Source organism: Lycorma delicatula, chromosome 11, assembly GCF_047948215.1.
Source record: "Lycorma delicatula isolate Av1 chromosome 11, ASM4794821v1, whole genome shotgun sequence".
Lineage (NCBI taxonomy): Eukaryota > Metazoa > Arthropoda > Insecta > Hemiptera > Fulgoridae > Lycorma > Lycorma delicatula.
Window position 1 is genome coordinate 8,807,752 of NC_134465.1, and position 26,375 is coordinate 8,834,126.

Below are 26,375 nucleotides of genomic sequence, written 5' to 3' on the forward strand. Positions count from 1 at the left end.
ACAATTTGGCTGTGACATATAGCTTGTTATTTCAAGTAAAAGAGTTAGAAATGAATTATCTTCTCAAAGTTATGTATGTACATATATATAATAATAATAAACCGAAGTAAAAAGATAGGTAACATAAAACTATTATATTTTTAAAATACATATTATACATATTTTTTTCCAAATAAGATACTTAACTACTTTTTTGAAGTCAATAAGAATTGTCAAAAAAGAAACAAAGTACTACTGTTGAATATTACTGCGAAAGCGTTTTTTATATTAAAATATATATTTAATAAATTACCTATTTTATTATTTATCTATTTTATAGCTTTTATTATTTAAAAATTAGCGTTAAAATAATAATTATAAGTACCTATAAATTGTTATTTAATAAACCTATTTTCGAAAAAAATTTTGTGGCTCTTTAAAAACTTTGAAATTTGTAAATTGTAATTTTTGACTCTTCTGACTCAAAAGGTTGCCGACTCCTGCTCTAGTGTATTGTTGTTCATGCAGACCAGATGTCCATAGAACAACATTCGTCTCTTTCGAATGGTATTGATTAGTTTTTCCACATGTATACGAGGTGCGACAATAAAGTAATGAGACTGATGTAAAAAAAAATGTTGCTTACCGTTTTAGTCATGTTTAGTGTTATCTCCTTCAAAGTAGTTCCCCTCTGATTGCCTACACTTATTCCAGCACTTCTGCCATTGATGGTAACATTTCTGGAACTCATCTTCTGTAATATCCTCCAAGACCCTCGTCACAGCTTTTTGGACATCTTGTGTTGTTTAAAATGGTGTCCCTTGACCGCCATTTTGACTCTTGGAAATAGAAAAAAGTCGCATGGAGCGATATCTGGTGAATAAGGTGGCTGTGGTAGTACTGCTGTGAGACACAAACACGTGTTCACCTATTACAACACAACTCACGACTGAGCAGTTGGATCAATGTGCTGCTTGGACTAGAAGTAGCTAGTAGTAGTAGTAGTAGACCAAGGTCAAAGATGGTGTGCCTACGCAAGCTGCAGTGTTGCCACATCTTGCAAAGAAAAATCAGTTTCATTACTTTATTGTCGCACCTCGTATATAACTCCTGCTTGTCTTTTTAATACTCATTTTCTCCTTCTTAGGGCTCAATATTTTCCTTAATTTTCTGTTCTTTCTTTTCCATTTCTTTTAACTCCCCTTTCTTGTTCAATGATAAACTCTCAGAAGCATCTAGAACTTTATTATAGTTTAGACTGTAGAACTTCATTATTTAGGCTTTATTACAGTATTGTAATGTCTGATGTTAACTTTGATTGATGATATTGATCTTTTATTATTTGGTAAGCTCTCTCCATTTTTTGTGTTTGCCTCTTTGTTTAAACCATTTGGCTGTATAATTTCCCCTGTTTAATTGGTTCCATAATTTTCTTATCTGTTACAAATTCCTCCAAAGTTTTTTAATTAAAATTTGTCTATCAATATAATCGTAAGCTTTTCTGACGTCTACAAAGACTATTACTAATGGCTTACTTCTTATTTTCCAATTCTTGAATTATTAGTTTCAAATTTAGAATTTGCTCTACATAGGACCTTTTTTTTCTAAAATACCCAATGTGATGATTTAGTTGTTCTTCCAGTCTTTTCAAGAGAGCTATTGAAAGTATCTTATATGTTACCAACAAAAGGGAAATCTCTCTAGAGCTGTTCACATCTATTTTACTACCCTTCATATGTATCCGATGAATTAACTCAACTTTCCAGTCCTCTAATATCTCTGATTTCCCATATGCTGTCCAATAGATTTTTAAATTCTGGATCATCTGGTCTCCCGCATTTCAGCAACTATTATATTTTCCCCAGAAGCCTTATTTTATGAATTTTGTATTATTTGTTTTTAACACTTAAATATGGCAGCTTGGAATCAGGGTTCCTTATTTTTAGATTAATAAATTTTAATCTTACACCTTGCTCCTCACAATTTAAAAGAGCTTCAAAGTACAGCTAGAACTTCATATTTTTCTTATTACTTAGAGCCAATCTCCAATTATGTTTCTAAAAACATAAACTTGGAGGAATGTATTTCTCCAAGTTCTGGAAGTTTTATAAAAATCCATGATATTGTACTTTTGAAAATCTTTTTCTCTTTGATTTAACAGTTCACTCCGATACTATCTTTTAGCATTTCTGATTATTTTGGAAGTTTTTTCTGGCTAATTTAAATTGTTTATAATCTTCTTGGTGGAATACCATTTTCCACTTCTTAATTCTGTGCTGTTGTACTTCTTCACTCCACCAAATATGTTTCTTCTTTTTTCTAAATACGATAATTTTCCTTCATAACGAAAATGATATCTTCCTTAATGTCTTCCCACTTTTGAGTTTCCCTACAAAGTTTATTTTGGAAAGTATTCTTACAAGAGTAACATTTCAGTATAAAATTTTATAATATTCTTAGAGATGTATTTTAGTTTATTTTGTGGGATAAATTTAATTTTAATTCAATAATGTTTGCACCCTTTTTACTTCCTTGTATGAAATAAAGGAAGTATTGTGATCGCAAAAAAATCAATTTCCAGATTTGAATGGAAATATCAATTTTGACCATCCCTGAATCCATTTTGACTAGTTTTGGCACAACGTTTGTATGTATGTATCTCGCATAACTCAAAAATGATTAGCTGTAGGATGTTGAAATTTTGGATTTAGAACTGTTGTAACATCTAGTTGTGCATACTGCCTTTTGATTGCAATTGACTGAACCTAAAGTGTCCAAAAAAGCCCAAAATCCAAAACATTTTGGACTACAGCAATAAGCCCTCATTGAGAGCTTTTCAACGATATATCATAACTGGTACATATTTTCATTGGCTCCAGAATTATAGCAAAATAAAATTTTAATTAATGAAATATTTTGATCTTAGTAGAAGGTACTACATTGGTTCGAATCGGACTTCGTCTATTTTTTTAACTTTTTTTTTTTAATTTAAATATATTGATTTATTAAAAATTTTTAACCTATGATTGCAAAAAGATTTTTACAATAAATAATAACAAAAAAAATATATATATATATATATATAAGAAAAAACATAAGTTTTTAATAAAAAAAATTTTATGTATTTACCATTTTAAAAAAAATGTTTAAAAGTAACTTAATAGGCGTATAAGGAAGTCATGTGTTGTCCACATCAGATTTTTTACTTACACATTCATTATTTACTTTTGATTTTTTTTTTGAAACAACGTGGTTGAAGTGGAATTCGTTTGGATTTGGTAATTTCCATGTTTTTTATTTCCTGAATAATTTTTTGATGTCAACATTAATTTTACATTAAACACTTTTCTAAGATTATTTACTTGTTCCCCATTTTTGTTCGTTCTTTTATGTGTAGGGTAAAGATAACAACTTTCATATAAATATTTTTTCTTTGCCAAGTTGGGTATTAAAGTCCACAAAAAAAATTTGTACATTTTCTTTTGGAATTTAATTTTCTAAAAGCTCCCAGATTTTTGGTTTACTACAAACATAAAAATATTTTTTGTTTGTACCTTAGTGAAGCCTATTTTTCATAGTTCTCTTTCTTACAATATGTGAGCTGAAAGTTTGCCCCTCGTCAAGAGCTGTGTCTAGTGTACAGTTTATTGTGTTAGCATGTTATATACAAATGTGCTATGTTATTATGTCATCTGGTTAGATAGTAAAACATACCCCGCTTGCCCATTCTGCCTAAGCCACTTGTCAGTTCAAGTAACAAAGATATGAGCAAACCTTCAATTCAAAATAATTTCCTTTAAAAATTCAAAAGTTTTCTGACTGTTGCATTCTCCTCTGAATATCTTGTTTCTTACAATGCCAAAATTTGCATCTCTTGATTATTTCTTTTAATTTTCCTACTTTCAACATTGAGTTAACATTTAGGGTTCCAATGAATTTTTTTTGTTTTAATTTTGACAAAGGGTTTCCAGAAGGCTCTGACTTGAGCATGTTGGTTTGGGTACTCCAGAATCCTTAACCTGATTGTATTGCTAAAGCAATGATGGATTCTTGTTTCCAATTATCGCTTTAGTAGTTCTTTCCTTAAGATGCTATTCCATCATTCTAAGTTACTTAAACTGCTTGATCTGGAAAAACAACTGATACCATTTTGTAATTAAAACTAGGATTATAAGTCCTAGTTATTTTCTTGCACACCACCGTTGCTTTAAGTCTTCCACCACTAAGTGCAAGGGATTAGTCTGCTTATTTACTGGTGACTGACACTCACCGTGTCTTTTTGGCTTGTGGGATATTTTAGGTGTACTACCTCACTGCGTTGCCTGTCCATGACTGCTTATAAACCATTATTTGCAGCTAACTACCATATCTAGTGACCATTCCCCACAATGCATAACCCAGGGACACATCCTGTTGCCTGCAGCTAGACTACCAACCCATCGAGCAGGGGTTATAAGAAATTTTGTTTTTTACCCCAATCCTTTGTAATCTGTGTTTTTATCATAGAAATTTTAAGCACTACCTTTTTCAAATTTTTTAAATTAAATTTGTGATAAATGCAGAAACGATAATTATCACAGCAACTGATCATTTCCTTAGCCAACACAAGCAGAAATCAATAACTATAATAGAACTGTATTTAAATCTCTTAATTCATTCTGAAAAAAGCAAGCAAAATAAGGCAAAAAATTAGGCTTATTTAATTCCACTACTGAATGAAATTGCACAAATACATAACCAAAGTAACATATTTGTGATAATAGAATCTTCTAAGCAGTAAAAAAACATGACATTATGAGTCCAGAAATGACAAAATGTTTTTTGTTGTTTGCCCCCACCCTGTTTGAATAAAACAAAAAAATAATTTGCTATCTAAGGGACATTAAATTATATGAAAAAAATTTACCTACTCTTTGAATAAAATTTTGAAATTTGGGACCCATGAGATCTATCTGTATCTCCCTGCCCCCTTTGTGACTAATATTATATATCAATGTTACATGAAATCAGATCAAATTTATCCATCCAGTTTGGATATATCATGCAAAAAACAGGCCTAAATACAGAATGATTCAAAGAAACAGGAAATTTAAAAAATTAATTAACGTTAATGAAAATTTTTTTAGAAAATGAATTTTATTTCTTGTAATTGTACAAATGTTGCCATTTTAGGATACATACATTTTAGTTTATTTTTTAAAGATGACATCTTGCAGGTGACCTCCTCTTCTACGTAAACACTCACGAAGTCTCTTCGTTAAATTGTTCATGGTTTGACGTAACATCTCGACTGGAATTTCCGCAATTAATTCTCGGATCTTTGCCTTCAGTTGTAGCAGGTCTACTGTGGAACACTTTGCTTTTAAGGTGACCCCACAAAAAGTAATCGCAAGCTGAGAGATCAGGCGATCTGGGAGGCCATTTAATGTCAGCATTTCGGGAAATGACACATTGTCCAAACAATCGACGTACAGCTGCCATCGATATTCGTGCAGTATGTGACGTTGCTCCATCTTGTTGAAACCAGGCTGTGTTAAGAATCGGTGGAAATCTCTTTTGTTGTTCCACAACAAAGGTTTCAAGCACGGCTACGTAACGAGCCGACGTCACTGTAATCGCAAGACCGTTGTCATCCTCAAAAAAATAAGGGCCTATACCACCGTAAGATAACATAGCCCACCACACGGTCACTTTCTGGCTGTGCAACGGACGCTGGTGTAGCTGCGTAGGATTTTCTTGTGCCCAGTATCTGCAATTTTGCTTGTTAACAAATCCACTGAGGTGGAAATGCGCTTCGTCTGACATCCACAGTTCGTGAACAAACTAGTTGTTATCATTTATCTTCTGAAGCATTACATTACAGAATTGTGCTCGCACAACTGCATCGTTCGGTTTCAGTTCCTGGACGATCTGCAACTTGTATGATGGATGGTATTGCAAGTCCTTCACTAACATTCTTCGAACACTTTAACTACACAATTGTATAGATGCCGAGAGACGACGGATTGACCGATGTGGACTTCGTGTGACAGCATCTTGTAAAGCTTGAACATTCTGTGGTGTACGTACGGTTCGCTCACGGCCTGGAGATTTCTTTTTCATTGCCGAACCAGTTTCCTCAAAATTAGATATCCATGTTTCAATTGCATGTGCTGATGGAACACGGTCGTGCCGTCCCAGATTAAAATGACGGCGAAATTCTCTACGCGCTCCCTCCACACTGTCATGTTTTTGTAAAACGCTTTGATAGCAAACGCACGTTGCGCATCACTCCAAGGATCCATGACAATTAAATGGCAGGTTAGGTTAGAGAGGCTGGCGCCACTATCAAGTGGTACCAATCGCCCACGGCTACCAACACAACTTTCAAAATTTCCCGTTTCTTTGAATCACCTTCTGGGTCTGGGCATCCTTCTGGAATTTTTTAATGCTAAAATTGTAGTTACAGAGCAGTAATGAAACATCAAGATCGCAAAATTTAACCAGTCTGAGTACTTACAATATAGTTGAAAGAGTAAAATTCACATTAACACTTTTCCAGTAATTTTCACTGAACAGCAGTTTTCTTAAGATACAAAACATTCTAGTGTGGTCAGGAAGTGTGCTGGGCTTGTGTTATGTCTATATATATATATATATATATATATATATATATATATATATATATATATATATTAATAGTGGTGTTTGTGTACATTTCATACGTATATGTAGAGTAAAAAAATTATTACCAACTGCCATTTCTTAGATGATTAGCAGATGTTGACTTTATGTTGGTATGGAGTGCTTGAAAATAAAATACAACAATTTAATTTTTGGTATAATTTACAGAGTGGAATTTTAAAATATGGTTCTGTGAACAAGATTTTTAACAGGCAAAGAAGCTATAATTCATTCAATAAATTGATGTGTGATGAAATGTCCCATTTTATAAACTACTCTTTATGTTAATTACAATGTTTTTTTATTTGCCTAAAATTATAAATTATTATTACCGCAGAACTTAACTTTTCTCTGAGATATGATGACCAGGTCAGGTTTTGATGTACCAAACTTCAATATGCATGCTTTGTTGTATTATGAGGCTTAAATAGGTACATTTCTCATAAGTAGATTAATTTATGAGAAATGTACACAGATGCTACAAATATAAAAGTTAAAATAACATATAGAGATGTTACTTGAAAAACCAAGTTTTAATATTTGTAAAAAATTACGTCTCAGTTCAATTTATGTGCATTTAGCCTGGTGCATAAATCTTGTTTAATGTAGGGGCACTATATTTGAATGTAACATCTGTATTTACAATTAATACTTAAATGTGTGTACATCTAGAGACCATCTAATAAGTTTATTGAGTTTCTTTGAATTTGTTCTCTAAACTTAAGGAACTGATTCAGGACATTAAAATAAGAACGTTCATGAGGGCAAATGGCTTACACTACCTTCATTTTCCCTGACTATCCTGCCTTCAAATCTATTGATAAACAGCCGTGATATGGCTGAAACTGTTAAAGATCTTAAGATTATGCAATCTGACAACTTTGTGCCTGTCTTCACTTAAACATTAAAAACAGAAACTACTAAATTCAATTTAGAAAAATTTTTAAAAACATAAATTATTTTTTATTCAATTGAGAAAAATTTACAGTTACATATATATGCTAGCAAGAGTGTAGCTATTCAATTAATAATTCCCTCTTTAATTCAGGCAGTGAGAATTATAGAATAATTTAATAAAAAAGTATTTATTAACAACTGTTTTCAACAAATGAATTATTTTATCATTCTTATGAGATCTTATTAATGCTACTATAGAATTACATTAAGCTTAAGTGAAAGTAAAACATTAAAAATTAAACAATTTAAGAGCAAAAAAAAATATGAATTGGCAAAATTATTTTATATCTTACAGAAAAGAATATTAATCAAAGAAAAAAACTTTCTGCCACTTTTAAGTTTTCAACATCCTAACATTCACCACTGAACACACTAATGGTTATATTTACCTAATGACTAATAATTCACCAATTTTTCAAGTTAATAACATAGTTTTTAATTATATCATCAAAGTTTTGTAAAAATCAAACTCTTAATTACAGAACAAATTCATTTTCTTGCTGATAATCAAAAAATGTATATTGTAGTGTTAGTTGTTGAAAACACTTTTAAATGCATTAAAAGATATTAAAATTTATAAACAAAAAACAAGTTTTTAAAATAAATATTATCTAACCAGCCTAACCATATAGTAATAATAAAACGCAACTACAACAATCAATGTTTTCTGTTAATCCTAAACCAAATGTAATTCTCAACTTGCATATGTACCTATATAAAATCACTACATTTATAACAATGGAAACAAATAATTATAATGCCTTATTTATTTTATTCACGTTTGTGTATTCTGAGATTGTAATGTTCATACATGTTCTGTTACTACAAACTGGAATTGCCTGATCTATGAAATTTCTGACTAATATTATATTCTTCATAACAACAATGTACATTTTATAAAGTCTGTTCAGGAATACACACAATTCACCCATAAGCATTATACTATAAAAAGTAATAAGATGGTAAAAAACAATTCTTGAGCAGCTGGAAAACCTGTTTTTATTTACTCTTACAAAATATATCTTAGATAAAACAATTCATGTTTGTTTTTTATTACAATACCATTTAACATACATTTTTAATAGTATAGCCAATTCAAATAAAAATATAAGTTTTTTATCTCACTTATAACTTAACAGTTCCTTTGGTGTTAACATTTTTATAGGTTTTTTAAAAGGTCGTTCACGACAACCAAATCTCAACTGTCCTGATTCTTTTTTACCGCCAAAACCACCACCAAGTCTGCGAGGAACCCAACCTGGAAGAAATCTTTCACATTCAAAATCTACAATAACTTCAAATCCATCAATTACAATTTTGTTTGCTTTTTTATAAGCTAAATTAGCACTATATTCATCATCATATTCAATAAAAGCATACCTCTGTGATGCACCTGTTACAATATTTCTAACTAAATGGCAGCTCTTAATAGAACCAAATTCAGAAAATACTCTCTTTAATGTTTTTTCTACAGTCTTTGTATTTAATCTTGCTACAAATATAGTACATTCTTGTCTACTAGATAAATTTTTGTTTGGTTTATAATCTGCATTTAACGCCCTACAAATCGCTCTATCATGAGGTTCAGTATCAGTTCTGTCAATACTACCAGACTTTAATGGATCATAAACTACTGAAAACGGCGATACACAGTTACTTAACGCTTCAAATTCTTCCTGGGTAAATTCGGTGATTTGTAATTCTGGTGACTTTTCCATAGTACTATTCAGAATTAACCTCAAATATGTTTAAAAAATTCAACTAATGTTTATTTATAAATATAAAACTGAATATTCTAATAATCTTTAACTAATAACTCATTCAAAGAAATGTTCACTTTTCTTTAGTAAAGAAAAATAATTAACACTTTAATATTAACCAAACACTTTTGAAAAAAAATTTTCTGACTTCCTAACCACAGTTGTTTAAAAGGTACTAACTATTTCTTAGATTACAACTAACTTTTCAATTAAGTCGCACATATTTTACTTAGTAATTATAAACTGTATTTCAAGTAATGTTGTTTACCCTTTTAATACCCACAATACACATATTACTACTCATTTCTGAGCTAGTTAAGATCGGTTTTCAATTCGACCGTTGTACGCATTAGTTTTCGTTATTCTTGATGACTAAAATTAGTAAAAGATAGCTTAAGAAGAGAATTATACATTACGTTGAATAAGGTATCTTTGATGTTTTAATATCTTTGCAAGTGCAAAGATATGTAAGATGTTTTAATATTCTGTAGAGAATATGTATTAATATTTTTAAGCATGTACATTCTAAAATAAAGAAGTACTTATTTATTATAAAATAAGGTGCTTACTTATTAAATTAATAACAGATCCCAGCGTTTAATTTACGTTATATTAGATTGAAAGAATTAAAATCTCGTTAATTAATCACCAGCATGCTAGTATTATGAACAAACGTATGACACAGATGGCAATGAAATTAATAGTGGAGTAATAGAAAAGGCGGTTGTTTACGTATAAAAACTACTAGGTACGTATCTTTAATTTAAAAGCTTAAATTAATTTATCTATCAATGAAGGTAATAAGTAACTTTCTATTTAGACTTAAAAAGTATATTTTTTTAACTATTTGTAATACTTACTTTTTCATTGGCCATAAAATAAATGGTAAATGTGATGAATCGTGTAACTTTCACATTCAAAAGATATCAAACTATGCTTAAAATAAAATAGTATTGCAATATTCTTTAACAAATACCATTACAGAAAAACTATTATTTTATGAAGTAAACAATCTTTATTTCTAAAATGTTAAAACAAGGTTTGATTAAAAAAAAAAAAACAGGTGAAATTACACCAATAGGCATTCATCTCAAGTTAGTCTAGTGAAACAGAAAGATATTCTGGTTTCTTTTTAATTACCGATTTAATAATTTAAACAATATTCTTTAATATTCTGTAAATATGTTGCACTAAATTATAATTTTTATGACAGATCAAACCCATATTTAGACAAAAGTTTTACTTAATTTCATAGAATTGATATTTATATTTGAACTACTGGTTAAATACATTAAATTATTAAAAAAAACATACTGGGGTTACTTTAAATTTGTTCCTAATGAACAGATATCTTTAGCTTTAGTATCAAGCATTTTCAATTTTATACTTTATTAATTAAATCTGATCTGAAATAATAATATGTAAGGTGATTGGAATAGTGATCCTTTTGAACTCTACAATAGAATCATGAAACACACGTTTTAAGAAAGTGTTCTTTTCTTACCTTATTCTCCTACTTTACCTATTACACCCACCTCTATTACGCTGCTCCTATTCTCTTACAGCTACTTTAAGCCATTCAGTGGCAGTGTAAAATAAGAGAGGTTTCACACCATGGTGTCCAAAAATTGGAAAAAATATATAAATAAAAAAAAATTGTTGATATTTCCATTTTATTAAACTACAAAGTAACTTTCCTAATTTTATTAATAAGTTTCAATGATTTATTTTGTATATGTATACTAATATATATATATTGACACAGTTAATAAACTTACCATATTAATTCCAAGAATCGATTTTAATGGGATCCTACATCTTTAGTTTGTATTTAATTATGTAATTATATTAAAATAAATTGTTTGTAAAATTTGTTGAAATTATTACTGATAAATTTTGAAATTTATAGAATTAAATACCAACTGAAGATGCAGGATTCCACGAAGATTAATTGTTGGAATTAATATGACAAGTTTAATTTGAATATTTAATTTGTTTTGGTGGTTTACACTTCATTTAATACTAGATTTTATTAGCACAGTGGTCAATATGTTAATGAATTATTTGAATTTTCAAAAAATTATATATATATATATATATGTAATTTTTTCCTAATGTTTGTAGATGTGATTTTTGCAGCAAAGTTTCTAACAGGTTTTATTCCATAATTTAATTATACAAAGATCACTAGGAAAGTTTTGCAATTGACTTATTTTTTATAAATTTTCTAAATAATGTTCACCAAACATTATACACTTCTCCATCCTTCGAAACCAGTCTTCAAAGAAACTCTGTTTTCCTTCATCAGGGATCTGGACGTATTCATAGTCCCAAGCTTTTAGGAAGCCATCATTCCTTGTAAAATGCCTCCCTTTCAGACTGTCCTTCACCTGGGAGAACAGAACAGTCACATGAAACTAGGTCAGGACTGTAGGGAAGGTGTTCTCAGTTTTTTCCAGTGTTGACCAAATATTAGTCCAAACTTTGGAGTAGTGCACTGGAGTGTTATCATGATTTGAGTTTGGACTTAGCTTTGTGAGAGCTTCGACAACTTTAGGTAGGCATTCTTCAGTATATCATTTTCTTGTAACTGTCTTCTGAGTTTCCAATTCAAATCACCGTAAAACTCCCCTTACACTAAACTAACCACATCACCAGCAGCAGGATTATTCCAGCTGAGTGGAAGTGTGCCAGGTTAGTCTTGTTGAAGAAACTTGGCAGAGATGACATGAATCCAGCGAGCTATAGGCTATTGTGCCTGTTGAACACAATTGGTAAGTTCTTCATGGCACTCCTCTTAAATAGGCTCAAAGGAGAAGTCAAGGTGGCAGTGGTTTCTCAGATCACCAGTTTGAATTCCAGGAGAGGAGATCCACTGTCGAAGCGATGAAGAGGGTCAACTCCATGGTCAACAGAGCAGTTAAAGGATCCAGACTTTCCAGGAAAGTACCAATTTTGGTATTTCTGGATGTGAAAACGCTTTTAATAGAATCAAATGGTCCGCAATACTGAAAGAACTAGATAAGAGAAACATCTCCTCTTATTTAATGACGTTAATCCAGGACTACCCGTCCAAGAACAAGATCTTGAGTTCGTTGACAGACAGAACAATAAAGTTTCATATAGAGTGGGGGTTCCTCAGGGATCCTTAATGGGCCATTACTATGGAATCTTCTGTACGACGGCATTCTTGACCTACATTGGCCGGATGGAGTCGAGGTGGTGGGACTCGCTGACGACGTTGCACTAGTCGCTGTGTATAGGGATACAAAGCGAATAATCACTAATCACAAGTGAATTTGGCCATTATTATGTAGAAGGATTGGCTGGAGGACAAGGGACTGAACCTCGCCGCCGAGTAAACAGAGGTTCTGGTCCCGGCGAGAAGGACGCCCTCAGGATAACATCTGTCTACATAACAGTGTCCTGCGAGACCGCCTTCGTCATAGCAGAGTTCCCGCCCGTTGAATTAAGGGTAATCGAGAGAGCAAATAGCTTCTTTAAGGAGGAGGCCGACAGTAAATTACTGACAGAATGGCAGTTGAAGTGGGAGCGAACGACTATGGGCAGTGGACCTTCTGCATTATCCCCAATATTCAAAGGTGGGTTTGTCTGGAACACGGGGAGACCACCAATTTTTGGTTAACTCTGCTCCTGATGGGCCACGGTGGTTTAACAAATATTTGTACCAGAGGAAGAGGAAGAACCCACCGAAGGGTTCTTACTGTGAAAATGAAGACACAGTAGGAAACGCTTAACTCAAGTGTGAAAGGTAGAGGGAAGAAATACAAGAATGTCACGCTATTGTTGGCTGGTTGAGTGCAGTTAGTCTATTTGAGAAACTGTTGGCCAACGAAAATTCGTGGAGGGCGAGAGATAGCCACCCTGTCAGAGAGAATCTTCAGGTGGAAAATGATGAAAGAAAGAGGTGAATGATGTCTAATACATAGGCGGATGGCGATGTGAGGCAGCTGGGGGCCCCTTGGGGCTCGTCGTGTCTACCGAGTTGTCTAGGACTTCCTGAATCATTCAAGGAGGACCCTTAAATTAAACAACAGCCCGTGAGTAAAACCGGATGGCAGGTATATCCGGGCTGCTGTGTAAGGGTCTGTTTTAGTGAGTCCTCGCATCATGGGGGAAACCACTCACTCAGTAGTGCGGGTTGCTGGGCGTCTTTTAGCAGATTTCCCTTCTCCTAGGCAAAAAAAAGTTAAAAGTTTTAAAAACTTTATTTAAATTTACGAAAAGTTGTAAAAAATTTTAAAGTGTATAGCAGTTAATTAAAAAAATGTTCTACATTTGTACTTCCTTGTACGAAGTAAAGGAAGTATTGTAATCACAAAAAATGTCGATTTTCAGATTTCAACGGAAATATCCATTTTGACCATCCCTGAATCCATTTTGACTAGTTTCGGTGTGACATCTGTACGTACGTACGTATTATGTACAAACATCACAACGAGATCTCGCATAACGATTAGACGTAGGATGTTGAAATTTTGGATTTAGGGTTGTTGTAACATCTAACTGTGCACCTCCCCTTTTGATTGCAATCGACTGAACCAAAAGTGTCCAAATAAGTCCAAAATTTAAAAGATTTTGATTATGAACTTTTTCTTAACAGCAGTAATAAGCCCTCTTTGAGAACTTTGAACGATATATCAAAAGTGGTAATTATTTTCATCGGTTTCAGAGTTAGTCAAAATAAAATACGCCGAATAAAATTTTAATTAATGAAGTATTTGGATTGCAGAAGAGGAAGGCACATCGGTTCGAATCCGAATTCATCCCCGTTTTTTTTAACTTTTTTTTATTTTAATATATTGATTTATTAATAATTATTAACCTCTGATTGTAAAAAAAAACTTTTTCAATAAATAACAATTCAGTAATAACAATTAAAAAAAATAAGAAAAAATATCAGAAAATATACGATATTTATTAATGAAATAAAATTTTATGTACTTTTCATAAAAAAAAAAACGTGTCTATGCAATTTAATAGGCGCACAAGTAAGTCATGTAGTGTCAAATCAAATATTTTTTGGTTAAGTTTTATTTTTATTAAAAAGTTTATTAGTATGTTTGCCTTTATCCTAATATTTATCAATTATCATATCAAATGATCTTCAAATTCATTTTAATTTTTATTAATATTTTCATAATTATTTTATAAACGTGTTTTTTCATTGGTTCTAAATCTATATTGCACCCTTTGGGTGAATTTCTTACTTTTCCATTAACTTCTTAATTTCTTACATTGTGTTCGATGGTAGTCCCCAATAATTGTAAACAAACATGTAATAAAAATAAGTAATTCATTTTTCATTAAAAAAAAAAAAAAAACAGCTGATTATTAGTGTGCGTTATGTTAATAATAGTGATGTAAATATTTATAAATAATTTTAATAATCATTTTATTATTTTCATTTATTTTATTGCTATGTTTTATTCTATTTAGTCTTATTTATTGTTTGTAGAAGTTTTCCAAGATTTATATTTTGAATTATGTAATTTCTTTTCTGTTAATATTTTATTTTAAATATATGTTTATTTACAATTTTCTTTTTTTACATTTCTGTTTTTTTCTCATCATTTTCAAATTCATGCAATTTGTTGCAAATTGTACTTAAAACATTGTCAAACAACAAATCACACAGAATTTAATAGGGCTGCATAGAGTTTTAAAATGCACTTCTCAGTAGCTCTTGCTCTTTTAGTTGTTACAAATTCAGTGACTAGTGTTCATTTTTGTGTATCGGGTTTTGTCATTGCTGATGGTTTTCTCTTGGTTAGAAAAATCTTTATTTAAAATATGGCAAAAAAGTGTATTGAATTTAATTTGTGTTCTTTTACTATATTGTTGTGTATTTATATAAGTTCCACGGAGCAGTCCTCTGCCTTCCATCCAGAGGTTTGGGCTGGAACCTTGGTTAAGCATGACATTTTCACGTACAATATGTAGTTCACATCCATCCATCATACAACATAGTGACAATTCAACATCAGTCTGTTGTTACTTTTGATGAATATATCTGTAATAAAATGTGAAAAATAATAAACCTACATCTTTTTCAACATAATTTAAAGAATAAGTTTTTTATTACATAATGCTTGAAAAGAGTTTTCTTTGAAAAATAATGGTTAGAGTTTGATAAAACCTGAAAAATTATGTTCTTTGCGTATCTGTGAAGATTAATGAAACAATAAAATATTCCTTATAATCTTTGATATGTTGAGAACAAATTATCTTATTTTAATAAAAAAAATTGGCTTTAGTAAATTCAACCCTCTCTTATAGAAGATAATTAGCCAGAAAATCATGCTTAAAAAAAAGTTATGCTGTAAAGTATGATGGTGTTGATTTAAGTCTTTCTGCTTATCCAATAATGGTATTGTTTTTTCTCCAACCAGTTTTCCAGCTATTATCAGGTTTTTGTGTGTGCGCATAGGCAAATGCAGTAACTGCTACCGGCTTGCCAGAACTGACATAGCTGAATATTGGCATTATCTAAATAAATTTTTCATTAAAATAATCTTGCATGTTCAGTAAATGCAGTGGAAATAAGAATATTTAAAATTATTCCAACGGTTTATAAGTTTTAAGTAAAAATCTATGCAGAAAAACACAGAATAGTCAGTTTTAAGATATTTTCTCATGGTTATAAATGTATTAAATATGTACTCCCATTACATCTGTGACTGAATGTTTATTATTAGATAATTATCTTTAAAGAAATGTAATACATTTTCATGTTTAGGTTTTTTAATTTTGTTTCAGGCAAAGTGAATTTTATATATTAAATTTGATTTTTCTGTTATAATTAATATTTAAAATATTAATAATCAAGATTCTATTAAAGGGGTGCTATTTATTATTGTACCTTGAAAAGAAAGATTAGAGAAATAAGAATGAAATGAATTAAATATATGTATTTATAAAGATAATAATAAGAAGATAATGTCATCACGTTCTGGAGACAGTAAAGAAAAGGATAGGTTAAGTGATAGTTCTGTAACGTATCAAAGTGAGCGAAGTGGTAGCCATAAAACATTACCTTATGTTGGTAGTAAAACAGATTTTGGAGATAGCAAGAGTAAAAAAAGTGAAAAATCACTGATTTTACCAACTATTAAAAAACGTTCATCTACAGTTTCTGAAAATACAATAAAGGTGAATGATACAATCATTCATAATAAAGACAATTTTTGTTTTCGAATTGATTCCACTGAATCTTGCTCAAAACTTAAAAAGGAGGAAAACATAAAGTTCCCAAAACTTAAAATGAGCAGTTCTAAAGATAGTGCAAATGAAAAGAATCTTGTTAAAAGTAATACCGTTAATAAAAGTGATTCATCATTAACTAAAAAAGCAGAACCCTCAAAACTACCAGTGCTTATGGAGAAGGATTTAAAAGTTAATGACTCTGAAGATGAAAGTATGCATAGTTCTAAAGAAACTCTAATTTCAATTTATTCTGACTTTGATAGTGCAGTGGAATCCAAAAAATTACCCAAATTAGCTAGACAAAGTTATGAAAGTGGTAGTATTGCCACTTCAAGTGTCAATCTTTCTGATGTCGGACGAAATCAGGCAATATTTACTGAAACATCTGAAGTAAGAAAGGAAACACAAGAAGATGAAAATGAAAAAAAACCTTTGACTAAAAGAAAAAAAGTAAAAATGAAAATTAAGCAACAGGTTACATCATTAACATCAGATTTAGTAGATAAATTAAAGGATTGTATCATACCTTCTGATTATTTAAAATTACTAAAAGCTGAAAAAAAACCTGTTGTGAATTATAAATCTTATTATTCTGAATTACTATCTTTTGAGTCTGAAGATGATGAACTAAGACAAGAATCATTACATTCTGCTCCATTGGTTAGGTATTGCATTAACTGGTTAACTAAAACAAATAATATTACATCAAATGTTATTACAATGCCTGATGTTTCATTTAAATGTGTTATAAATCCACCAGATGATTTTATCCACTATGGTTATGTTGTAAGTAAAACTTAATCAGTATCTGATTAGATTATAGATAAGTAAAACATGTAATAGGTAATAAATTTTAAATAAAGAAAGCCTTATTGTAAAAAGAAAAATTATGATACTTGCTTGAAACATTAGCATGAGAATGCCTCAATATTACCCTTTCTCAAATGGGTTCTGCAGTTATTTAGGAAAGGCATCTATGATTTTTATCTTATGTGTACAGCCCCCTATAGATATAGTATTTTTTAGTCAGAGGAGGCCGCCTGCTCCACAGACAGCAGTGTCAGGCTGTCACCCCTCTCTCTTATACAGTATGCCCAGATACCCACCTTTCGGCATTACTAATGGTCATGTTATACTCTCGCAGGACTCCTGTGGTTAGTTTGAAGAGTCCTGAATGCATCAACCTCAGTGACGACTGCCACGGGCATTCAACTACCACCTCGCCTAGGCTGTCCCATCACCACCAAGGCTGACAGCAGTTAATGCTGCTGCCGTTCCTCACGCATTTTTGTTTGAAGTATTGTTATGCTCAAATCTGCAACTGCATTCCAGGAGCACTCGTTCTCCAGCAACACCTTTAACAAGCTTGCATGATTAGCCTTCTAGTAACAGCTGCGCACCCTTATCGCTCCTCAGTCCACCTGGTGCATTTGAAGAAGGTATGCCTGACAGTGTCCTCAAGGCCACATTAGAAAACCTGTCGTCATCTCATATTTTAGTGCTTTGCAGGTAGGCATTGAATGCGCCATGTCCAGTCAAGAGCTGGGTGAGCCAAAAATTGATCTTCCCATGCTCCTGACTGAACCACCTTCTTATGTTAGGGATGTCTTTGTGATTACATCGTTCATATGAGGTCCCGTCCCACCTCTCCTGCCACCACTTGAGCAGGGTGTCTCAGGAATCCTTCGGGATGCCCCTACATCTTTCGACTTTCTTGAGTATTTTGAAATCTAATGGGGGTACACTAGCAACCATGAATACCACTGTCCTATACGTGGAGGTGATCCGCATTGCCAACCTCATTTGGATCCTGCCTTTCATAACCTCAAGTACTGAATGCACAGTGCCACACCAGAACTGCATATGCTACTATGGATTCTACTGCAGTTGTCAGCAGTTTCCTTTTCAATGGTTTTGGTCCTCCAAGATTTCTCATAAGTTTTATGAGGTGTAGGCTGGCTACCTTCTCGACTGTTTTTAGGATATGGAATTCTCTTCCATATCCCTATAACAGCATCGATAGTAGATCCTCCAAGTTGAAAATCATGCTGATGATCAGACAGCCTGCCACAAATTTTAAGCTTGCTTTACAGCCTCTCCACCAACAGAGCTTGAACAATTTGCCAAACGCATTGAGGAGGCAAAGTGGCCTGTACCCAGATGGTCTTCATCGTTATGGCCAGGCTTATTCAGCAAGACTAGTCTGGCACAATTCCATATTCGGGGCACCCATCTATTCAACAATGCATGATTGAAAACCGCTAGAAGTTCAAGTGGTACCACGTCAGCAGCCGCCTTAACAACTTCAGCTGACATTCCTTCTGGCCCCAGACTCTTCCTCGGCCTCAGTCTCTCATTGGATAAATTCAAATTTCCCAAGATGAAAAGTTAGACCTCTTCTGCTGAAATCTCTTCTCTGATGAAATCCTTCTCAAGAGGAAAAAAAAGCGGATTACCGTCTGCATCTAGCAGTGGCACATAACAGCTAGCGCTCTACCGAACCTTACTGATTATCCTGTAGCTGTTGCTCCATGGGTGATTGTCTATCTGGCCACATAACTCGCATAAAAAGGCACAACCTTGCCATTTTAGCATTATTGATGCTTTTCTCAAGGAGCCTCTTCTGTTTAATGTAGTGATATCTTCCAGCATAATCGAAAGCACCTCCACTTCTCTTTTGCCATGCACATCTGGCAAATGACTTCCTTCTTATCTCAGCAATTTCAGGAGACCACCAGTAAACTTGGCGCCTGGCCGGATAACCAAGCCTTGCCTCCTGAACATTCCTGGATGCCTTGATAGTTTTTTTTAGCAGACTAACCAACTGGAGGTCCCTCCACTATTTTTATTAGCAATGGCCAAGCTCAAGGCCACCTTGAACTCTTTGATGACTCGAAGATCCAACCTACATGTTTGTCTTCTCACGTTGGTAGTGATTCCAGTAGATGCGACTTAGTACAGGATATATGCATGTTCACTGAGAGAGTCTTCTTCTACGACCCTCTAATTCATTATTCTATGATCCTAACCTTCGCTGACGAATGTAAGGTCCAGTACCGACGTATATGCTGCTCTCCTAAAGGTAGGGATACTCTCCTGATTTACGCAGACCAGAGTAGCAGACGACATAGCCTTGACCAGGATCGCCCCCTCCAAGCAGCTAATATAGATAGCTATTCTATCCTTATTCGACCTTGTTTTAATTGGGAGCCTGCCTGTTTTGCGGTTACCGCCACAATGGCCACCTTAGTGCTTTGAAAAGGTCTCATGGAGATCACTTTGATAGTCTCATTGACCACACATTCTCTTTCACCAGCAAGGAGTGTTTCCCTCTCTTGATTGGGTATGTCAGAAGTACCCCTTGGGCTACCTCCTGATGGTCAGCCCAACCAGCAGGTCCTTCTCGACCCCTTCATTAAGTGCCTATGTGACCTCATTGGACCCCTGCTTGGCAGGAATCTGTGTGGCAGCTTCCATGCAACAGATTTGAATCATCAGTCTGGGTCATGGTAGAACTCTCAGAGACTATTAGCAATGTGTAAGAATTTGATTAAATACTTCATAAACCTTGATAGTCCTGCTTCTACCTGCTTCATTTTGTGCTTTGTGTGTTTATCTACATAGAGATGCAAGCTACTGACTGCATCTTCTAAATGGGTAATTAAGTAAATCAGGTCGCTGTCACACAGATCTTCCCCACACTTTCTATTGGTTCTATGCTCCATAGACCTAATGCCTTCTGTACCTGTTGAGGAGGTTCTTGCAAGAGGCAAATCAGCAATTGTCAAATTATATATACTCCCTCTTGGTGAGGTGATGGGAATTCTATGGATTTTCTTACTCTTTCTGGAAGTGTCATCCATGATGGATGATCTAATTCTCTAAGATGAACTAACAGAAAAAACCTGGAAATCAGATAAAACAACAATGAAACATAAATGTTAACAATAATTCAATAAACATTATCCTACTTAAAAAGCAGAAGTTTTAATTGAATAAAAGTTTTCTCTTGCTATCTCTGTTATCAAATATTGATAGCAGTTACAAATTTTATTCACCACATAAAGTATTAAACACAATAACTGTGATAACATTACTGACAAGATTAAAGTTAGTTTTACTATAAACAGAATAGTAGTTATCGCCAGAAAGCAAAAACAGTGCTTAAGCAGTAAATAATATTGTTATGATGCAAGTCTAAAAACATTATTAGAAAATCCTGTCTATTTATATTTGATTGATTTGTAAGATATTCTTTAATTCTGTAGATAGCTAATAAATCTTTGTGATTTTAAACCATAAACAAGAGTATTTTTGGTGGAGAAGTGAATGTAAAGCCCTTATCTCAGTTGAAGTTCCATAAATCATAGAATACAACAGGCTGGAAATAGTATGAATATTACACGAATCACATTTGGAAAGAAGTGTTGATATAGTTATCAAAAATAAAAACTTATCAGTCATATGATTATGGAATATGTATTAAACCGTTAAACAAAAATTATTCTAATGTTAAATACTCTTACATTAATTACACAGTTTATACAAATTTGAGTAAACCGCTGTACAGATATTAAATCAAAATATAAATTAAAGTTTATAAAAAATAAGTATTTAATCAAATTAACATGCCTTAATTATTTTGCCTTTTAATTTTTATCAAATAAGTTACAGTCACAATTAAAAGTCAAATTAGTCACAGTTTTTAATTTACTTAATCTTGGTCTACTGCACTCTAATCATGGTCGTGACCACTCTTTAACATCAGTGGCTACTTACCAGGCGTTCCTGGATACTCTGTTTCCAGATGCTTCAGAGGGTGAAGCAGGAGTCGGTGTTAGGGTGGGTGAGACACCATTCCCTGGCGTACGGGCTGTGGAACCCGTAGATATAGACTGAGTGGTTTCTCGAGTGGCACTGAGAAAGGCACTAGGGATTGACCAACTTGACCTTGATATTTTCTATCATTGGTTGGAGAGCCCGAGTGCTCTCCAACCATGTAAATTTATAACAATATTTGTTTCGGTTCCGACTGGCAGCTGATGAGCTGTGTGTCTGCGGGGAAGTTCAGTCAAATAAGTATATGATAATTGACTGCTCTGTTCTAGGGGGGGGGGGGGGCAGAAACCAGGCCACCCTGGAACTTAGAGGTCAAGGGGAAAATTGGCCGCTCATAAACGGCGAGTCAGTGTGGTGAGAGCCGCATTATCGGACCGTGTGGGAGTTCCTCAATGAGGTTGCGTTGTTCAACCGACATCTGTAGATTAGTTAAGGGTAAAGTATAATGACTCCTACCGTGCTGCTGTGGGAAGCTAATCCAGAGATAATGGCTGAACACCAGCCAGGTTCCAAGTGCCAAGTTCCAAGTGCTTTAAATGGTGGACAGGTACTAGCTGGCATTGAGCGACCCAGGCATGACAGGAAATTACTGTCTTTTTAATATAATAACAAGGGGTGCGCCTCCCCAGTTTAGTTTTATTGTATGACAAGTGAGCAGTTGGGACACGTAAGCAGGTGGTGTATGGCACCTCGCTTAGTCCGCTGTTAGGTAAGCTCACTAAAATCTATTAGATTATTGGTAGCTAAACTGTTTTTGAGGCACAGTAGCCGTTTGTGGCACGGATATTTGGTCATATGCTGTAGGGTGACCGAATGGGGTGGTGACAGGAGAAATGCCAGTTAACCAATAACCAATAACCAATCTTGATCTACAATATTAATTTTTATGAGTGTCGGGCAATTTTGTGACAGCCTATTTTTGTTTTGTAAATTTTTGTGCTGCAGTTTCAGTTTAGCAAGTATAATAAACTATGGCTTGTCTGATAGTTCATTTGAAAGATCTTTTTTTTCTCTTTATAGATTAGTTGGCACTGCCAGTTCCAGAAGTCATCCACTAATTGGTGGACTTATAATCAGTTAATTTATATTGTAATGCCATGTAAGGTAAAAGATTTGTTTATCTAGAGTCCAGATGATTTCATCATTTAATTTTATATTCTTTCATTTTTTCTTCCTAGAAAAGTGTTTAATTTGTGTCTGATAGTTTTTCTTCTTCCTCTATCCCTCAGAGTGCAGCTCTACTGTCCTAAGAAATCACATTTATGCTGCTCTAATTTGATCTTGAACTCTTAGCCAACCTCTCATTTTTTTCTTGAGGTGGAGGAACCCCATTTACGGGTGCCAAAGCAGTGTCGGACTCACTAACAGGTTCTGCAAGCTGTTACAGAAAATGCCTATGTATTCCTGTGCACTACCGACTAAATCTCCACCCCTGGGAACCTCACCTCCTGGAAACCGCTAATAAAGCATTACTTTATTAGGAGGGTGGTAAGCGCCCACACACACATTCGATCTCCACAAGCAAACATCATCCATACCAGACCACTATATGCACACACTGCACACTACAAATACCTAAAGAGAAAAACATTCAGAAAAAATAGAATACCTAACAGGTACTAAGACATACCACATACATTCATACAATCAAGCCAACACAAGACAAGCTCACAACAATAAAGAAGACATGGCCACAAGACATAACTTATCCACCAAAGTACACTCAACAGTTAACTAAATTTCTACAATCTCACCCAGAGTACACAAAACACAAATCCACCAACTAGCACACACAAACACACACACACATATACTTCAACTACTTACCAACATATCATTTACCCACATGACCATCAGCTATAATCATTAAAAATGTGTGCAATGCCCTCAGGCACTGGGAGTGGAGTATCCTCACTGCACCATGCCTGAGAGGGCTCCCAAGACACTCAGCCACAGACCTGTCCAACCCGGCACCCTATGACACCTCATTCCCTTGCAGGCTGTGCCAATGCTCACTGTCTCCTATGAGTTTTTTCTGTTTTACTAAGTTCTTCTAAAACTTTTCTATTACAATTTACAATAATAGTCCACTGCTTCACACCCTGAAGCATTATCTGCTGAAAATCGATAGGTCTGAACATGTCCACCCGACCTAGGGCATCCAGCACGGACCTCTGTGCATCCTGGAACCTTATACAACAGAAAAAGACATGGTACAGAGTTTCCTCCACATCGCAGGCTGGACAGCAGTCTGATAGATAGCCCCTCATCTTAAGTCCACACAGTGACTAAGCTACTGCCCTAGTATTAACAGAATTTCAATCTAGATTTTTTTTTTGTGATTTCAGGTTCTTGTGAATCACCACACAAACATGATTAAACCTAGTAAGTTCATTTCTGGTCACTGATAACATGTATTTCTTACTCCAGTAAGTAACATCTGTTCCAATATCATCATTATTCCATTTGACTAATTTTGATCTTAATAGATATTTTCTGCAAAAAAAGTCACTACTTTAGTCGTTTTGCATTGATCTTTATATTTTTTTATTTGTAAGGCTATACCCTTCTCTGTTACATATGTTAGTCTCTTATATGATGAAAATTCAAGAACATAAGATTAGAAATAATATTTAGTTTAACCTCAGGTGATTGCTGTATTCCAGAATTATAAATCTACTTCAACTTATGAATAACTTTGTGTAAAGAGATAACTGGGATCATAAAGATATAGCAACCCTATCAAACTTCCTTATTTGTTTTAACTAATTCCTAATAGACAGAAGAGGTCAGTAAATATGTAGATATCTTAATAAAAAACGTTGACTGCTTTTATCAAACAGGAAACTGTTTCTGATTAATAATATGCTTCATGATTTCACTCTTATCTAGATTGTTAAAAATCTTTTGAAAAATGTTTAAATGTCATATGTATTCTGAGTTGGATTCTCTACATTTATAAATTAACTGTTTTTGATTAATTATTAACATGACATCAGTTATTGACCGACTCCTCCCAAAACTTATTTGATCTCCAATTAATATTCTCTTGATCTCTTGATTATATTTAACTTGATCTGGAAGGTTCTGAAATCAAATCTTGGTTAGAGTTAACATTTTTTTACATATTTAAACATGTCTGTATAGTATTAATATGTACAAGCTTTACGCATATGTGGTGATTTAATCATAAAAAATAAAACAGCAATTTATTAATTGTAAGGTATTAATAATGTAATCATTTACTTTATTAACAAATGTGTAATTACTAGGTATGGAAAACATATATTTATATATATGTGTGTGCATGTGTTTTATTAAAAAGGAAAAAATTATACGGATTATTTATTTATTATGCATGTATACATTTTTTTTGCAGCCCTTACCAGCTCAAGCATTTTATCCAAAAATTCAATATATAGAAACAGATGATCCATATTCGGCATCAAGAAAATTAGTCATAGAAAGAAAACGCCGAGAGTATGCTTCTAAACATCTTCCAAACATACTTAAGAATAAATATAACATAGTGGATGATAAGCTAATTCCACCAGAAGGTTTACAATATATTTCTTGTGGTAGTAGATCATATTGGACTGATAATAATCTTCTACCCCTTGAAATTTTTGATGATGAGTCTTATGATGTCAGGTAAATATTTCTTTTATATAATATAAATAAAATTAATCGCCACTGAACTGTTGTTTTTACTTATGATTGCTATCCAATTTTAAATCGTCTGCTTAGTTATAAATTAAATATTAAAGTGATGGTTAACTTTTTTACTACAATTTAAATTTAATCCTATTATGTGGTTGAGGTGGTGGGGATTGAAGCATAAAGTTACCTAATTCTTTTTGGATAGCACAACAGCTGTATGTGAAAAGAATCTATTTTATACCTGAAAGGAATGTAGCATTGTTAAGCCCCCTTTCTGCCATAACTAACATTAATAATACATTTTTAAAAATATAATAAAATATTTATTCATCTTTACATTAATATGTAATTTTGAACACAAAATTGTAATGAAGCCAATATTATGAGTCTCAATGAAGACTTGAGTCTTGTCAAATCTATCCAATGAAACTTAACAAAATTATAGTACAAAACTATTGTAATTTTTTTAAGCATGCTTATAAAAATGGATATGCTGTTTACATATGGAGTAGGTGTAAGGAGGGCAGAGAAGTTGGTTGAGAGATTACTGAGCATACATAAAATCATTCCTTAATTAGGTATTTAGTTGGGTTGCACCTGCGCCACTGGTTGTCCATCCTGTTTACCAGTAAGGTTACATTTTTTGTTACTGTTGAAGTAAGGTTGTGTTTTGGCAAGCTGTGCAGAGTTGTGCATTTGAAATCTGGCCCAAGAGTCTCTTATACTCAATGAGGTGCCTGTTTAATTTAATGTATACTTATGGAGATTTGGTGATATAAGTGTGTATTTAAATATTTTTCAGTGTTTAAAATTATTAATGAGTGAAATGATTTTATTATTTTTTTGGGAAGAGGGGAAAATCTTCCAAAGGCAACGGGATGATAGTATTGGCTGATCATGCAGGATCCTTACCCTCTAAAAACTCTTCTTTCACTCATGTTTTCCCCGGGCTGAGACTGTTTTCTTATTACTTCAGTCTGGTTATGCTGTCTGTTGCCTTATAGCAACCCTCCTGTTCATACCATCTTCCTAGCTACCCAGGGGTTCTGCTAACTAGCCCTTCTCCTTACGTCTCAGGATCCGTTTGACATAAGGTAATACCAAGTCTTAAGCCACCTCATTTGTCAACATTGCTTGGACAGTGTTGTCTAGAGAGACTTCCCCTAATGCCAGATATAGAGCCCTTTATCCCGGGGCATTCTGGTCGCAGACAAAAAAGGTATCACATGTGTTATCCTTTTCTCTCTTGCAGTACCAGTACCTCAGGGTGCTAACTTTCCCCCATATGAT

The 26,375-nt window shown here is 33.3% G+C and overlaps 2 protein-coding genes across 2 annotated transcripts in view; one reads left to right on the plus strand and one right to left on the minus strand.

Annotated features, from left to right (window-relative positions):
• Positions 1 to 8,580: 8,580 nt before the first annotated feature.
• Positions 8,581 to 9,772, minus strand: LOC142332504 (U11/U12 small nuclear ribonucleoprotein 35 kDa protein-like). Its single transcript, XM_075378952.1, has one exon. The coding sequence runs from the start codon at positions 9,315 to 9,317 to the stop codon at positions 8,721 to 8,723; it is 597 nt and encodes a 198-aa protein (XP_075235067.1). The 5' UTR covers positions 9,318 to 9,772; the 3' UTR covers positions 8,581 to 8,720.
• Positions 9,773 to 9,919: 147 nt separating this feature from the next.
• sac (sterile affecting ciliogenesis) overlaps positions 9,920 to 26,375 on the plus strand; it is an 85,371-nt gene continuing 68,915 nt past the window's right edge. Inside the window, exons 1-3 of the mRNA XM_075378904.1 lie at positions 9,920 to 10,107; positions 16,140 to 17,372; positions 24,805 to 25,076. Coding sequence (XP_075235019.1) covers positions 16,320 to 17,372; positions 24,805 to 25,076 — 1,325 coding nt within the window. The 5' untranslated portion in view covers positions 9,920 to 10,107; positions 16,140 to 16,319. The remainder of the gene's footprint in view (positions 10,108 to 16,139; positions 17,373 to 24,804; positions 25,077 to 26,375) is intronic.